General features: G+C 38.6%; 1 protein-coding gene across 1 annotated transcript in view; it reads left to right on the forward strand.

Moving 5' to 3' along the window:
• The window catches only part of LOC126185094 (tyrosine-protein phosphatase 69D), a 367349-nt gene extending 349097 nt beyond the window's left edge, over positions 1-18252 (forward strand). Inside the window, exon 26 of the mRNA XM_049927899.1 lies at positions 15843-18252. Coding sequence (XP_049783856.1) covers positions 15843-15917 — 75 coding nt within the window. The 3' untranslated portion in view covers positions 15918-18252. The remainder of the gene's footprint in view (positions 1-15842) is intronic.
• Positions 18253-18875: the final 623 nt, after the last annotated feature.

Raw genomic sequence — 18875 nt, forward strand, 5'->3', positions numbered from 1 at the left:
GTTGACAATGAGAAACCACATTGATCCGTGGGATGGTCCAGCAAAATGTGAATTCTTTGCCATGGGTACTAAGGATGAGGTCAGAAATTTTATTGTCACACAGGAGCTGAGGAATACAGAGTAGAAGTGGCAGTTCTGAACTGTATGTTCAATGGCAGGGTTGATGCCAAGTCAATAATGGTGACTCCATGCTAATGACTTTATCCAGCACATTCCCCAATGTGCAGTGTAGAGTAGCTTAAGAATATGACAATGGATCTTAGATGGAATCACAGCCCGGCATTTGCAGTCATTGGTAGCTAGTAAAAGGACACTGTCTTTTACATAGAAGTTTTCCTGCAAAGAAAAATATGTTTATAATGCTGAGTCTGTGTTCTTTAGAATATTTTACAGCCAGCCTCATTATACAGTTGATAACACATTCCACTGCTACTTCCCATGTTGTAATCGGAAACTTGTCAAGGATGTGTTAATGTATACATCTAATCCAAAACACACCACTTTTTTGCCTTTCAAAGTCTGCATCTAGTGCCCATCGTAGGTGAGAGAATGTGTTTGAATTGGCTTGCTGGGTGTAAAGCCTGTAGTGGATCTCGTATGTATAATTGCTAATAAGCTGAGCAGTTGCTGTGCCACTTTACCCGGGAGCTTGGAATGTGGACCAAACAGTGATTTCAGCAGATTGATTTCTGATTAGATGAAACTTCATCCCGTATTAAAAAAAAAAATTTGATGTTTTAAATAACTGTCAACGCATCCTTCTCAATTTTTGATTAATTATATTGGGTGGCGATCAATGTTTTGGAGGCAAATGCAGTTGGCAGCTCTGTGCCATCAGTGTGCGTTTGCAATAGGACAGCACTAATTCCAAAATCTGAAGTGTCCATCACCAGAATAAGATATTTGCATGGAGAAAATGTATCAAAAGAGGGAGCTGTTTGAAGACATTTCTTTCATTTCAAAAATACTTTGTTGTTTTCTTCCAACCAAACAAATTTGATCCCTGCTTGCAGAATGAACTTGGCATGCTAATTTGCTTTCCTGAGAAATGACTGCAACTATTTTAGGTTCCTTGGGACTGGTAGCTTGGAAGCTTGCTTTTAGAAACTCGAGTTACAACTGAGATACTGAATGATAGGTTAAAAAAAAAAAAAAACTTGGTGAATAAAAAATGCAGTGTATTGGCTTGCATCCTATCAAATAAAGCCTAGAAATGTTGTAAGAATTTGGTATGTACTAAATTAACTGTTGGAGATACTGCTGAAAAATACTGCGAGCACTTGTGACTCCAAGTGGTAATCTGGTGTATCTAAACATGCTGAAAGGTGTGTTAATGACTTGAATCCATTTTGTTTCCTCATTGATTTGACACTGCAAATAGGCATCAGTCGGATCTATTTTTGAAAACAAATGGCCCCAGGCCAACTTGACTAGCAGTTCCTGTGGCCTATGAATTATTGGATACAGATCCACATGTAATTCAACGTTTACCATGACTCTGAAATCACATCATAATCTAATAGCTCTGTTTGGCTCCTTAATGAATACGAGTGATGGCGCCCATTGACTTGCAAATACAAGTGAGATGATTCGTGAATTTTGAAACCTGTCCAATTCTACCTTAACTTGCTTATATATAGCAAATGGCACTGGGACCCAGTGAGGCGATATGTCTCCAGATTTATTAAGGACATGGCCACTCCTGAGTCCAGCTGGAAATTAACCTCTATGTCAATGACGTTTAGCCTCAATGTAAGTTACAGCAGTGGGCTACATGGCAACAAGGATATCGGCTTTACAGAATGCAGTAGCCAGCATTGTTGATTTCTGGCCACAGCAAAACTCATCAAGTGTCCTGTCCATGCATGCCACAGGCTAAGTAACTGGTGTCACAGAATGAGCAGTGATATTGTTGGCACTTAGTGATGCATTCTGGACATAACTTATTTGGGTTGGCTTTTCAGGAGGTGACGGGCAGAAAATATTTTTTTTGAGCTGTTGTTCCCTTTGGGACAGAACTATAGCGAATGAAGCACATTTCTCTATGCTTGTCTACCAACAATGAGGAGAATGTATTGCTAACTGCTGTACTAACTATTGTACCCTGCCATACCAGATGGCCAGGTGCTCTGTGAATCAGATGATATTGACTGAGTCTCATCAGTAGATTGAAGAACACAATATGTACTGCTGGAAAGATATTCTACACCTGGGTGGACCAGAAATTTGGTTCACAAACCGTGCTTTGGCTCGCGTGTCATAGTGCTGAGCCTGGCTGCACACTTCCCCCACTGCTGCACCGTGCTCTCTGAGCAGGAAGAGGGGGAAAAACTGTGGATATGCTGTATTTAGATAGCAATGCAGCTGCAATGGGTTTCACTTGGTTTCGTATTTCTCAATAACATAGACGGAAAAAAAAAAATTGGCATGCTGAGGGAATAATATAATTTTTATCTGCTACAAACTGTTGGGACACAGACATACATAGACAATTTCACAGACTTTTGTACTCAGATTGCCACATAATTGTGACTTATTTAGTTTCATTATCGAAAAAAGGTCTGACACAAACATATGTTGATTGAAATACTATAGCACTTTTGCAAACTGTTCATGTGGATGTGGAAATTCTACCTGGGGGAAAACAGAGTAGACGTCCTGGACACTTTTAACCTAAAAGCATATGTCTTTATAATGGAAATTATCGTGCAGGTCAGTCACTTACATCTGCACATGCACAGGCGCTTTCAACTGAAACAGCAAATGACCTTGGAAACATATTTAAGACTGACTCAAAAGTTTAGAAAAGTTTCCTCGCAATTATTTCATGGCTACAATAACTCGCATTTTCTTTAGCACCAGTGAGCTTAAGGGACTGGACTGTATTTGTCAGAATTTGTCCCTACTACAATGTGATTTTCTTTTTAAGTGCATCCCCATCAAATCAGAAATAATTTAATTCTCACTTTGTGATTTATTATTGTGGGCAGTGTGCAGTCAAGTCCACTTAAAATGTAAGGCCTGCAATCTGTTTTGGATGTTCTAATTTTCATTCCTGCATTGCTTTTTCCTTTATAAATTTGACAAAAGCAAATTTTAAATCAAAAAATCATTCCATACGTGCCCCTTGACTTAATCAACATACTTACTCTTCATTCAATTCTATCAAAAACTCTTGCAACTGATGATGGAATAATGTGTGTAACTTCAGAAATTTTGCTTTTGGTACCACAAATTTCTCCTCGTGCTCCATGCCTGCAAATTTAGCACAAAATGCTTCATAATGTACATAGCAAGAATACCGTCTGTTGATCATTGTAATATTTTGCTCTTTCAGGGTCAGTTAAATTTTTAAATTCTTTCTGCATGGTATTGTAATGTCGTTGCATAGCAAATTTGCTGTACCCATCGATTATGCAACTGCATAATAGATATTAAGAACTCCCATCCCTCTCACCTTCATTTCCATTCATATTTAAATGCTTGTGACAATACATTGTTAGACAGCTTCTTTTTGTGCAAACACCCACTGGACCCATGAAAAGTCTTTGTACCACCAACAGATAGTGAAGGGTAAACAGCAGTTACACCATGATTTTGCTGAATTGAAGAGAATTGGGCTGACCAAATAGTGACACACTGCAATACTACATGAAATGTCGCACTGTACCGGGTACTTCAGAGAAGGACTGAACAAAGCTGAGACAGGCCAAACCTCAGCTCAAATGTGGCCCGCACATGCGCCTCTCGCATACGGTTTGGAATGCAATGGTCGGTTCTGTTCTACACTAACACTGTTGCCAAAGGAAGCTTGTGCTGAAGCTGTAACTTTGTGAGCTTTAGCAATTTTGAGCATTTCATTCAATGTTGGAACAGATAATTCTAAAACCTTTGTGGTGACATGTCTATAATGACATCATGGATTAGAGAATCTGTGTAAGGTGCACCTCACAGTTTACAAGAAAAATTACACTTTCGTGCTAAACACTGTAAAGTTCGCAGTCCCAGCTGCTTGCTTTGCTTAACACATTGATCGAATTTCAGCCTAACTGCTATGATATGAGTGACCGTAATAATATGGCAGCAAACCAAAAACTTTGGAAAAACTCAAACTACCAGCAAGAGAGAGTGGCTGGCTATAGTTTTTAACTACTTTGTACAATTTGCTCTTGGAAGACAGTAAAACATCACTCTGACAATTAGGGCCAAGTATAATACTCCACTGAAATAGAAAACAGAACAACACAGGCAAATGTCCCAACTCTACCTTGTTTCATTGAAGCAAGTGAATAGTTGAGGTATAGGTGCTGCTGCTGCTGCTGCTGCTGTTTGAAAAATTTCATCGTACCACCTTGAGCTGCTGGCTTCATTTATATGACCAGTTTCATTAGTCTGACTATCTTCAGGTTCCTATATCCGAAATGAAACAATACAGAAGTAACATTAAAAGCTTAAACTTTCACAAAGCTGTTAACTGATGTATATGTTAACAGTAAAACACACACATAATGGGATGTTACGGACACACATAAATGTATTACAACCATCATGTTAGGCAAAATAAAAAAATAACTACATCAGCTGATTAAACCATCAATGACACACCAAAAATAAAATTGTGCCATAACACAGTAATGTCACTCATTATGAAAACCACATATCACAAAGGTGTAAATGGTTCACATTTGTACAGAGTTACTTGTTATCATATTGTAATATAAATTACATTGTCAATCTATAAAACTATGCTAGGGGTTGTACTTGTTCATGTTAAAACTGTAATATGCAGTAACACTGTGAACAGATTCATACCACACAGGTGCGACTGGGCAGCTGATCGCTGTTTATGGTAGATTCGAAGATGGTCGTAGAGGTCTGCATACATTGATAGTTACTAAAAACTTGTGATTATTAAGCTGTGTGTCATCTGCTATATAAGAAACTAGGAAAGTCATATCAGTTTGTGCATGTTACGATCACAATTCCAGTGACAGAAAACAAAATTCATCCAAGTACTGCCTTACATGTACTCATTGGCAATAGTGTGAAACGAGTTATGTTGTCACATTCATATTTATACTGTTTCCATCATACAGTAACTTTTATGGGACACGCCATACAGATACATATAATGTATGCCAAGCCAAAATGTCTAAATACATACAGTATAACAGACGTAACATGCTCATTATCGTGGACAAATAGTTATATCAGCATATAATGATCCTGCTTAGCCTTATTCCATATACACATGAAATAATATGCTTCAGGTAGCTATAATTAAACAAAAGAACAATCCAATGCTCAAAGAATAATGGAACTGTCACTTCAGAAGTTCCAAGAAATAAACTGCTGATGTGCGCTGTGTGCACTTCACTCACGTGACGGTGAATCCCACACACAGCCGTGCAAGGACCCGGACCTCATTTGTGTTCCAACTGTGCTTTCAGGTTGTTCATTGTACTCATCACTGTGTTGTTCCTGATATTGCTACATCTAGGTTCTTGATTTGGCTCACTCTCCAGACTTGTCATTCTTTCACATTGTCTCTTTTGGCTGTCCATCGCTGTTGTTGTTGTCCCGTGATTTTTGGTGACTCACTGTTGACACTCTTGACAGGTCAGCCAGTGTCTCTGTGTTGTATCCGATTCTGGTCACTATAACTATCAAAGATAGTCTTCTGTGATTCCTTAGGAACGAAGGATCTGGTTTGTCTCAAGATATGTCACACCAAATGCTGACCTTTACTCCTGCTGGCCATACTTGCTGCCAAAGCTGCTGTCCATTAGTGTTGCCATGCGGGAACTATCATAGTTATTGGTTTGTGGCCTGTGCTGCTGCCAGTTCTTTATAATCGGTTGTCTGGGAAATTGTTTCTACTCTGAGCCAAAAATCATGCACAACATTTTCAGCCCCTTTTATATGAAACAAGTCAGTTGTGCATTGTCTGATAAATTCCAACTGCTGGAATTGTCATGGGGAACAGTTGTCCTTCAATTTACTGAGTGTGAACATTATTGGTTTGGAGTTGGTATAAACTGTGAAAGCCCTGGCTTCTATGTAGACACAAAAATATTTCATAGCTTCAAAAATTCCCAAGAGCTCCATGTCATACGCACTCCACATAATCTGTGTTTCGATCACTGCAGACAGTGTTGCCTGCAGCACTTAGTATTGAAACAGAACTGCCTTTTGTATATATGTCTTCACAAATTTGAATACTTTCTGCATTTCTGTGGTCCACTGTAGGGACCTTAAGCCACTCACATTCTTTTCTCCTTGCGCTCCTGTTGACGGTGCTTGGACCTCAGCTGCTCTTGTCAGGTGTTGTAAGTAGAAATTTACTGCCCATAAAAACCTTCTAAGCTGTCAGTAATCAGATGATAGCAGTATTTATTCAGTTATGGCCATCTCATCTATAAGGGTCCATATTCCATCTGCCAATACTGCATGCCCCAGAAACATCACTTGCTGTTGTCAGAGCATGCATTTTGCCTCATTGACCACTATGCTGAATTTGTTAATTCTCCTTAAAATGGCCTTGCAGCTCCTTTGACTAGTAAAACACTAAGATGTCACCCAGGTAAGCAGAACAATACTGCAACCCTCTTAGCGTTTTGCCTATAAAATGCTGCCACATCTGTGCCATGTTCTTGAGGCCAAGTGGCATCCGGATGTACTCGCATAACCCAAATGGTGTTATGAGAGCTGTCTTCTGTATGTCTCCTTCTGCAACTGGTGTCTGGTAATATGCTTTTTTGCTGTCAATGACACTAAATACTGTCGCTCCTGCCAGCTCATTGGTGAAAACCCTGATGTTGGGTAGTGGGTAACAATTTGGGACTTTACGGGCATCGCAAGGCCTCCATGTATCTTCTTTCTTTTTTGCTATGTGCAATGGTGATGCCCACGGTCTGTCAGATCAATGTAGCACATCTGCTTTAAGCAAACCCGCAAATTCAGTCATGGCTGCTGCAAAACAATCCAGGGGTAATCTTCAAGATTGTTGCAATACCAGATGACTGGGCGCAGTATGTATTTGGTGCACTGTGTTGTGCAGCACATTCACCATAAGTGCCATTGTGCTGCTTTTTTCACCCTGTACAACCTCACCATGCTTGCAGTCCATGGTGAGACATGCTTCGTCCACATATACCCATGACTACTTAGCAATCTTTCTTAATCTTGCATTGCTAAAATTTACTTCAGTCTTCATGTGGCGCAAGAAATCCACACTTAATATGGCTTCTGTTATCTCGGCGAGCATAAAATACCACCTGCAACTATGTTTAAAGCCCAAATCTTCCTCCAAATTAAAACCCACTTAAGTATTTATTGGTGACCTATTTGCTGCTATCAGATGTGTTCACAGAGATGCGATTGCAGTGTGACAGTCCCCAGGTGGCAGTGCACTAACATCTGATCCTGAGTCAGTTAGATGATAATGGCATGATCTCACGTCCTTAACATACAATCTCTGTGACAGAGTAGATAATCAGATCAAATTACTGTGTCACTCATTGTGCTCATTCCTTTGCTGAAGGCACTCTTGTCATATAACAAAGCCTTTTACACCTACTACCGGCCGCTGCTGCCATTTGTGTATGCACTTGGTGTTTTACGTTTTGTCACTCTATCACTGAACCACTGGTGATGCCAACACATCCACTCATCGGCCAACTTTGGTAATATTGTTGTTTCTTGCCTTTCACATAGATGATTTCCTCATACTTTCCAATAACTGTGGCACTTGCCTTTGCAACATAGTAATTTTCCCTGTAAGCTCTTGCAGTTGTTTTGTCAAATCTACCTGCCGGCCTTTCTGTATTGCTGCTATTTCTTGGTGCACGCAACCATCTGCTACCATCGTTACACATGCTACTTGCGTATTATCTATCATTGGGGAAACTTGTCTGCCACTGTTATTAATGCTTGGACAGCCTGTTCCTCACAAATCACCATTGCTGCCATGACCATTCCAGGCAACTGCGCCAACCGTGTGCGTCACAGTGCTGTATCTTGTAAGTCTGTTTCGCACGTGTCACCAATACTCAGAAGGCATACTATCCTCCATTTGTTTACTTTTCAACAACTGCTGCAGATGTTGATTTAGTGTTTGACACATTCTGCTGATTAATACATTTTTTAAACATATATATTGCTGATCTATTGGGGGCCTGAGTATGATGTCCATACCAGTTGCAGCTGCTCTGTCATCTAATGCTTTCACTGTCACAGCAAACTTCATGTGTGTCAACCACTACCTCATTTGCTCAAATGTTAACTCGAGCATCTTAAACCATAGCTCTGATTTGTCTGACAGGAACTGTGGCATGCGCAATTTCATTTACAGATTACCTGCCATTGTACATCTGCTTGAACTGACGTACCTGAGCTCACTGCCAAAGTATTTCACTTCTACATTGCCAATTCTAGTTCCTCGTTTTGTCTATGAGCATTGCCATGAAGATCTGCTAACTGTTTCTCCGTGCACTTCTGTGTGGTCTACATCTACATCTACATGGATATTCTGCAAATCACATTTAAGTGCCTTGCAGAGGGTTCATCAAACCACCTTCACAATTCTCTATTATTCCAATCTCGTATAGCGCGCGGAAAGAATGAACACCTATATCTTTCCGTACAAGCTCTGATTTCCCTTGTTTTATCGTGGTGATCGTTCCGCCCTATGTAGGTCGGTGTCAACAAATTATTTTCGCAGTCGGAGGAGAAAGTTGGTGATTGGAATTTCGTGAGAAGATTCCGTCACAACGAAAAGCGCCTTTCTTTTAATGATTTCCAGCCCAAATCCTGTATCATTTCTGTGACACTCTTTCCCTATTTCACAATAATACAAAATGTCCTGCCTTTCTTTGAACTTTTTTGATGTACTCTATCAGTCCTAGCTGGTAAGGATCCCACACCGCGCAGCAGTATCCTAAAAGGGGACGGGCAAACGTTGTGTAGGCAGTCTCCTTAGTAGGTCTGTTACTTTTTCTAAGTGTCCTGCCAATAAAACACAGCCTTTGGTTAGCCTTCCTCACAACATTTTCTGTGTGTTCTTTCCAATTTAAGTTGTTCGCAATTGTAATACCTAGGTATTTAGTTGAATTTACGGATTTTAGATTAGACTGATTTATCGTGTAACTGAAGTTTAACGAGTTCCTTTTAGTACTTATGTGGATGACCTCACACTTTTCATTATTTAGGGTCAGCTGCCAGTATCACAGCATAAATAAGTTCTCACGTTGCCGGCATGTCAATAGTATGTCAGACTCAGTAAGCTTCTAAGCCTAACTGTGTTTAACTTGTATGCAATGAGGTAACGTTATGTTCAAGATACAGCAGCTAAGTTTACGGGCATATAAAAAGAATAAAAAACAATACTGGGGCTATAAAAACAGATATTTTATGCTTAAAAACAGGTCACTGAGCCTACCATGTGGAAAAATAGTGGGGTAATGTGGTACTAATGTACCATTAAGGCCAGGTGTATTAGTTTATCTATTGGAAGAATTACATTGTCTGCAGTATGCCTCTAACATTTTAGATGAAATTCCTATTTTTTCAGATCTTTTTTTTTTTTTTTTTTTTTTTTTTTTTTTTTTTTTTTTTTTTTTTTTTTTTTTTTTTTTTTTTTAATTGAAAACAGTACAATGGCTTTTTTGCAACTCTGTGTAAATTTCAAGTTCTTCTAGACTATCCATATGGCTACCTTTATTGATTATGTGCAATTATAAATTGTCCTCTTTATTAGAAACAGAATGGTTTTTGTTGTGTTGAGAGAATGTGGACTGATTGTTCTCACTTTTGCAACTATGTTCTTTGTAAATGGTGTGTATTTTACATAGAGTTTGTCCTATGTAAATGGTATCACAGTCACTACTCTCAATTCTATTCATTCCAGACTGGTCCAACTGGCTTGTCTTATCAGTGGTGTGCCCTATATTATTTCTGACAGGGTTGTTGGTACAAAAAGCCACTGCGATGTTAGTTTTACAAAAAATGTATTAATTTTTATCAGATACCTTTCCTAGATATGGAAGTGTGACAAACCTGTTTTTACTTTTTCTCTCTATTTTATGTGGGTATGTGACATTCCATTATGTGTGTGTTGTTGTTGACATTTACATCAGTTAACAAATTCATAACAGCTTAAGCCTGTAATGTTACTTACATATTATCTTATTCAGTGTATAGCAACCCGATGATGATCAGACTGAATTTGGTTGTATAAATAAAGTATTTTACCAGCAGCTCAAGACAATAATATGACATTTCTCAAATATAAGAGCTGTGGGGCACTGCCACCTGAAAATGTGATGTTGTTGGTGGTTGTTGTTGTTGGTTTTTTTTTTTTTTTTTTTTTTTTTTTTTTTTTTTTTTTTTTACTTGGTTTAGTATTTGTAGAAGATATGACAACAACACTGCTAGTAAACACAGTCAGTGTGGGTACTTAACGTGATGATGATGACTTGGTAACAGTTGAGGAACAGAACCCCGTGAGTGACTGGAATGAACTCACCATTCAAACTGACTATGGGAAGCAGAGCATCTTGCCCCAGATAGATACATGCACAATGATATACTGAGCACACTCCTGGTGTGGGCAGCTAATGACAGCTCACGACAATTTTCGGCATGAGCGCAAAGCTAGGTCTGTGGTGGTTCAACTCTGCAGGACCACTGGCCAATTGTGCTTACTGCTACCTTCAAGTAAACACTTCCATCTGTGGGTCTGCCCATATGATATGACCCATGCATCCTCCAGGGCAGGTTTCCGAACTGCTCTGCAGTTCTATTAATGCCAGCTCATCTGCCTACATTGGAATGTCTGCTGGTGGAATACTAAGCTAGGCATAGGTAGCAAAAGTTCAGTATAACTTGGCACACAGTACTGCAGTGACCTGTTGAACAAATGGTAATTCCAAGCATTCAGTAACACACAGTGGAGAGCTAGTTTAGTGCAAAGTCCAAAATACAGCAACGGAATTGTAAACATACAAGTTCAAGTTCAGAGTGAATATGAAAGGAGAAAAACCGTACAATATGCGATAGTCAAACACTGTATCTGATGATGTGGTCTGAAGGCTTCAAGAAATGGCTGTTAGTGAATGCACATGCATATGTAAGTGAACAACTCCGCCAGTGGGAGCACTCATTGTACACCTACCACTGATGTGGTGAGCACAAAATTCACGTAAAGCAAACAGTTACCACATTTCATATTTCCATTAAAATTATCTGTTTGTTAACAAATTGAAATAATGATTAAAAATAAGAATTACATTTTTAATAACAGTAGTTTAAAATAAATTAAAATTTGGCAGACTTGCAAAATGCCTTATTATTACACAAAGAATATATGTCATAATGTTCAGCCTCTAGAAATAATAAAGTATTTTATTTTCTATTTAATGTCACACATTTTTGTACAAAATTTTAATTTATTATGAATACCTACGTTCCCATGTGACTAGTAATTAAAAATAAAAAGACAGTATTTATACTAAAAAAAATTATGATTTAGTATTTGTTAACAAACATTTCCATTTGACAATAAACATAGAGTTTTAATAAAAGTAAAAAAAGTTGCTACTGTTGTAATGCAAACTGGTGACTTTATGATTACGAGGGACTTGTATGTTCTGCATTGATATGCCAGTTACTGTATTAATAAGTGCAAAGTGTTTTTTTATTTGATGGCACTTGGAAATCTAATCTCCAAAGGTGATTTTCTTGAGGTTTTATGGGAAATGCATCGTACTACTTTAGGAAACTAACGTCCTGTCTCTGAGCTTCAAATCCTATAACTACACTCCTGGAAATTGAAATAAGAACACCGTGAATTCATTGTCCCAGGAAGGGGAAACTTTATTGACACATTCCTGGGGTCAGATACATCACATGATCACACTGACAGAACCACAGGCACATAGACACAGGCAACAGAGCATGCACAATGTCGGCACTAGTACAGTGTATATCCACCTTTCGCAGCAATGCAGGCTGCTATTCTCCCATGGAGATGATCGTAGAGATGCTGGATGTAGTCCTGTGGAACGGCTTGCCATGCCATTTCCACCTGGCGCCTCAGTTGGACCAGCGTTCGTGCTGGACGTGCAGACCGCGTGAGACGACGCTTCATCCAGTCCCAAACATGCTCGATGGGGGACAGATCCAGAGATCTTGCTGGCCAGGGTAGTTGACTTACACCTTCTAGAGCACGTTGGGTGGCACGGGATACATGCGGACGTGCATTGTCCTGTTGGAACAGCAAGTTCCCTTGCCGGTCCAGGAATGGTAGAACGATGGGTTCGATGACGGTTTGGATGTACCGTGCACTATTCAGTGTCCCCTCGACGATCACCAGTGGTGTACGGCCAGTGTAGGAGATCGCTCCCCACACCATGATGCCGGGTGTTGGCCCTGTGTGCCTCGGTCGTATGCAGTCCTGATTGTGGCGCTCACCTGCACGGCGCCAAACACGCATACGACCATCATTGGCACCAAGGCAGAAGCGACTCTCATCGCTGAAGACAACACGTCTCCATTCGTCCCTCCATTCACGCCTGTCGCGACACCACTGGAGGCGGGCTGCACGATGTTGGGGCGTGAGCGGAAGACGGCCTAACGGTGTGCGGGACCGTAGCCCAGCTTCATGGAGACGGTTGCAAATGGTCCTCGCCGATACCCCAGGAGCAACAGTGTCCCTAATTTGCTGGGAAGTGGCGGTGCGGTCCCCTACGGCACTGCGTAGGATCCTACGGTCTTGGCGTGCATCCGTGCATCGCTGCGGTCCGGTCCCAGGTCGACGGGCACGTGCACCTTCCGCCGACCACTGGCGACAACATCGATGTACTGTGGAGACCTCACGCCCCATGTGTTGAGCAATTCGGCGGTACGTCCACCCGGCTTCCCGAATGCCCACTATACGCCCTCGCTCAAAGTCCGTCAACTGCACATACGGTTCACGTCCACGCTGTCGCGGCATGCTACCAGTGTTAAAGACTGCGATGGAGCTCCGTATGCCACGGCAAACTGGCTGACACCGACGGCGGCGGTGCACAAATGCTGCGCAGCTAGCGCCATTCGACGGCCAACACCGCGGTTCCTGGTGTGTACGCTGTGCCGTGCGTGTGATCATTGCTTGTACAGCCCTCTCGCAGTGTCCGGAGCAAGTATGGTGGGTCTGACACACCGGTGTCAATGTGTTCTTTTTTCCATTTCCAGGAGTGTATTAAGAAAGTCAAAGGGGGTCAGTGTATAAAATTACACATAAAATGCTATGGCCATTTTTGCTATCCTTGATATATGCTTGTCTGCACAAAGCTCATAAATGATTTGTTAGAGCCTTTTGATGTTCTGAATATGTGATTTGCACTTCAGGAGCTATGTATCTTATGTTGAGGGTGTATACAACTTCCTTTCAGACATACACCTCTTTATCATATTCAGTACATTCATATGCTCTATGCCCTCATTTGTATTAAAAGAGGGAGATCAGTCTTGCTTTAGGCTGACCAACCATGCAGTATTCCATCCTTAACCCTTTCACTGCTGTGGGCATGTATACACATCCAACTATACCATTTCCTAGGTGTTGTGGATATGTATACGCACATTGCTTGGATTTTCGTAGAGTGCAATGGATATCTGAATGTGTCCTGAGCCTCCAACCTCTCACTGCTGCAGACGAGTTACTTCCATATCTGGGTGAATAAAAAAGTTTCGAGTCTTTATCATACAAAATATGTACCTCATTGTGCGCTATCATTTCCAGAAAACCTTGTTTCAGTATCTTGAATTATTTGTGAGATATGACAACTGTTATGACCACATGATCCATGATGCACAGGGATGTGAATAAGCGTATCGCCTGCAACCATCCTTTGGATATAAAACCCTATGACTCAAGAACAAAATGAGATATCCTTCTTCTCTCAATTTTAAATGAAATTTTGATATCTTATGTAAATTTCATTCACTGGAATGTGTGAGCTACAATCAACCATATGCAAAGTTTATGCAATCCATTTTTATGTTGCCAACTTTTAAAAATTTCGTGCAATGTTTTACTTGATTTGATGCAGCCCAGTGAGTATGACATAAGTATGACATATAACGAAAAGAAATTAATTTTTTATCAAGTGAATATATCAGGCTCTAACATATGCAAAAATTAAATATTTTTACTTTATAGTTTCTGAAAAATTGGATGATAGGTATTTCATTTTGGTTGGAACACCATCAGTCAGCACAGGTGCAAGCATTTGGTGAGCAGTACAGCTATAACAAAAGCAGACTCAGCACAGAATGCAAAGAGTTTGCCTATAGCACTGCAAGGGTTAAAGTGTTTTATCCATTTCTATTACTGTAATTGTATCCATACACAGATCTCCATACACATATCACAATCAGCAAATATCATCTTCTTCAGAAATTCCTTCATTTAAAACATATAAAATCACTGCAGTTCAAATGGTACACCACTAGCAATCATTTACCAAATACCTGTTGCAGATACATTACATGTTGAGTGTGCTATTATGGCTTCAACATTTTGCAAACATTTCGCATCCCTATGAGCAGTGATGATGCCAGGTTGCAGCATGACAGATTGTCTTGTTTGAATGAGAATGCGGTGACAACCCTGAAACTGGTTGCAAACAAAGAAATACAAAAATATAAGTATAGCTGTGGAATTGGTATTTTCAGGGGAGAAACCCACGGAGAAACATAAATGACCTATCAAATTGAGCATATTCAGTTAGTCCTGTATGGCCTGGAAAATAAGAGATAGTACATATTTTTTATATTATTTAAATGTCAGATAGATAGTCACTGATTAAAGATTATTTATCACACATAACAACTTGACAGTTTCAGTCTATGTTACTGTGGTTTTGTAACAACAGAATGAATGCTTTCTCTTCAAAACCTTTATTGAACAAGAATGCAGATGTGGTCGCTTAAAAGCAATCTAGACTTCTGAGAGGAATGAAACTTATCAGTCTACCTTTAAAAATTTTAGGAATAGTTTTATATCTTTAACAGAAGTAGGTAAATGGAAATTCAGCTGCCTCAGTTTCGTGTGATACCACAGGAAAATATGTTATTTGCCTAGTGTGAATTTATCCACTGTGTTTTTCAAACTCCGATTGTGAAAATAGGCCAATATTTGGCCAGCAAAGGGAGAAATGGCTGTGGCATAAAATTCATGATTACCAGACTTGTCCATGTCCTAAAATAAATTCCAAACCTCTCTGCAGTGGCTCACGGAATGAGAACTTTTAACACTGTTCATTAACTGTAATCAGGTGGATACCTTACACTTGGTGACCCTTTTGTGCTATTCAAGAGGAGTAAGCTGTGCCAGCACTGGTTTTCACTTTTCTATCATTGTCATCATCATCATAATCATTATCATAATTAACAATGCTAAGAATGTAACCCTACATTGTACTATGCTCATGACAATCACCTACACAAAATAATTAAGACACCTGACCCGTAAGCCACCCAAGTGGTGTGAACTATAAAGGCTTGCACCAGCTGAAGGCCACTCGAGTAAGCAAGTAAATAAATTACTGTACTCAAAAGACAATGGTGTGCTTACTGTGTCTGCTGGAGAACATAATAATATTCTCTTCAAAAGATGTGGTGAATCTTTCCTGTACTCAGGTATCTGTCAGAAAATCAACATAATATTTTGGACTGGCCATGTTGAAAGCAAGTTAATTTATTGTCTAGAATTACAGCTTTAAGTAACTGTACATCTATTTATAATCTATGCACTGTTATTTTGTTTGTTTGTATGATTATCTGTTAATTGATTTCAGGCTCAGTATGAATTTCTCCATCGTGCCATAGTGAACTATGCTGACTTGCACAATTTAGTGAGTGATGAAACATGAACTGGTCAACAGAGCATGATTTGCTCATTGTACCTGCTGCAAAAAGTGTAGAAAATCCATTGCTGCCATTTTATACCATTGCTTTTTTTTTATTCCTCGGTGTAGATTTAAAGAAAGCTGCTGGTGTGGAGGTAACACTTTTGTAAAATATCTAGCATTTTACTGCTTGTGACTTTGATATGAATTTATGAAATTTTATATATATATAACATATTACGTTGTTTCAAGGACTGTTCTTCAGTTAAAAATAATTTTATTTGCAAAAATATTTATTTTGTACTGTAACAATGGTACTGTAACGGGAAGTATCAGTATTTTATACTTCTATATATGTACAATACTTCGCCAAATTTGTTTCAATTAATGAGGTTGAAATACTGTGGCGGACATTGAACTGTCGTAGCATACAATGTAATTTTTACTGTGTAGGTATACAGTAGCATTTGATGGCAATGTGACTCTCTCTCTCTCTCTCTCTCTCTCTCTCTCTGTGTGTGTGTGTGTGTGTGTGTGTGTGTGTGTGTGTGCGCGCGCGTGTGTGCGCGCGGTCGCGTGCGTGGGTGTGGGTGTGTGTGCGTGTGCGTGCTTGCACATGCATGTTTTCAAAGAAAAAGGGAGAGAGTTATAAACTTGTTTTATGAGGAAAAGGGCCATGCCATTATTTCATTTCCCCCCCACATACTGCACATTTTGTGAGGAAACATATATCAAGAACTACTTTTAAGCAATGAAGTTGAACAGTCTGAAGATTTTGTACAGATATTGGACATTGGCTTCTTTATGAAAAGTTATATGTACAATGAAAAGCTTGTGATGTCAATGTCTGCATCATGTGATATAGTAGCAGTTTGGATGCTTATGAAAGAAGCAACAGAAAACACTGGAATAGTGAGATTGTGGCTACAGAACATTTATGAAAGGGGAAGGAAACATACAATGTGTTTCCCTCTTAGAAATATTAAATTACATAATTAAAGAAGAGTATCTGCCCTTTTTGTAAATGATCTGCAGTGTTAATGTTACTTGCAATATATCTACAATAATTAATTGATTGCTCTCTATATTGGCTTCTAATATTTCTAGACATTATGTGGTGTGTAAGAATGAATATTCCTCTGAGAAACCTAAAATTTAAAAAGCTGTACAATTCTCAACAGTCTGAGCTCATCTGCATATTCAGGTACTTTGCTTTCCTGTTGTATTCAATGCTTTGTAATTCACTGTCATTATATAAAAGGAAAGAATGACACATTATACTTTTGTTAAGATATTTGCCAAAGATCTAGATAAAGTCATAGGTTTATAGAACTTTTTTATTTGCAAATAAGAGATTGAGCCACAGTATTTCTGTTGGTTGAGCAATAAAGATGGAAAACCATCTTGAAATTGTGCACACAGTACTGCTGTTGCTGTTTTTATATATTTTGTTAAATAAGTAAAGACAATCTGTGGTGCTCTGCATTGTCTGTGACATAATGCACTACCATATCATGAATAGATGCCACATTTGCTTTCTTTTTGTAAAATTGTGTAAAAAAAAGTCAAGAAATGAAAGAAGTATGATGATTGTGAATGTAACTGACATGCTTAACATAATTTTTGAATCTAAGAGTGGGATGCAAATTTGTTAAAAGCTACAAATGACCTTAGCACTGTTCACAGAAGATGTGTATTTATAAAAAAATATGTTGAAATCAGGAAATCATAAACTTTGACTGAAAAAATATTTTTTTGTATTATTCAAGATTGGAGAGATTTCCAGATTTTCACCTCACCCAAAGCAATGTACTGGTGTCACAGAAAAAAATAAAATTTTACTGTAAGTGATTTTTATTGCCTCTGAGGAATAAGTTTCATACTGTGAATTATTTCCTATTTTCTTAATTGAACTGTAATCTGAAAATGTATTTATTTGTATCAAATTGAATTGGAAATTGAAATCATTAACCTTCATCCATAAATTGCACATAGTAAACAGCATGTTCCTTTGATTGTTGTTGATGGTGAGCATGTGACATACTAACTACCAGAATGATTTTCTGTGCATAAAATGCTGTTTTCATTATTCTGTTATGAATGTCTGCTTATTTCTTTTAGAAATGGAAAAAAGAATCATGTAAGGATCCTGTATCGTGAATGTTTAGTTTTCCTGTTCATAAAAAAAAAGACATTTAATGTGTAATTCAAAATCATATATATGTGCTACATAAAGTCTGAAACTCAGTGTTTGTGCTTTGTTTTAAACAATTTTTTATAAAATGGGCCTACTGTTTGTTGCACAGTATTTGGTGATACTTGTAACTGAATAAAACACTTCAAATATTTTTTGCATTAACACACATCTTTGACACATTCTTTCATTCTTTTTTTTTTTCACTTCCAATAAAAATAAATTTTTTCTTTTGTAAAGCCATTCAGTGTAATTACTTTCATTCCATTTGGTTTGCTTCTTTTATCTCAAGTCAGTATTCTTTCAGTCCATTTCATTTGTTGTTTATCTATTTATTTATTTTTGATGAAAAATTAGCCCCACACAACACACACATGGTCTTTGATAAGTCATTTTGCCCATGTACTATATTAAAGTTTTAATTTTTATTGGGAATACATACCAACTGCATTTAGTTGTTTTCAGTTTTGAGAGGTGATTTTAAAGGCAAATAAAACTAAAAACAGTTCTGCAATGATTAATTTTTATCATGGTACCAGTATGAGAAGACACCAGCACATACACTAAAAAATGAGAGATTGACTTTTCATGTACCAAATTTAACTGAAAATGAAACTGCTTATGTTTTACCAAACAAAAATGGAGCTATACACAAGGTAAGTCCTAAATCACTGTAGACCTTATGGTAATCACATACTAACAGGATGTTCTGCACAGCTGAATACAAATCTTGGAGATGAGGGCAGACAGTAATTGGAACATGACAGAATATGCTCAGTTAAACAGAA

Source organism: Schistocerca cancellata, chromosome 4, assembly GCF_023864275.1.
Source record: "Schistocerca cancellata isolate TAMUIC-IGC-003103 chromosome 4, iqSchCanc2.1, whole genome shotgun sequence".
NCBI lineage: Eukaryota > Metazoa > Arthropoda > Insecta > Orthoptera > Acrididae > Schistocerca > Schistocerca cancellata.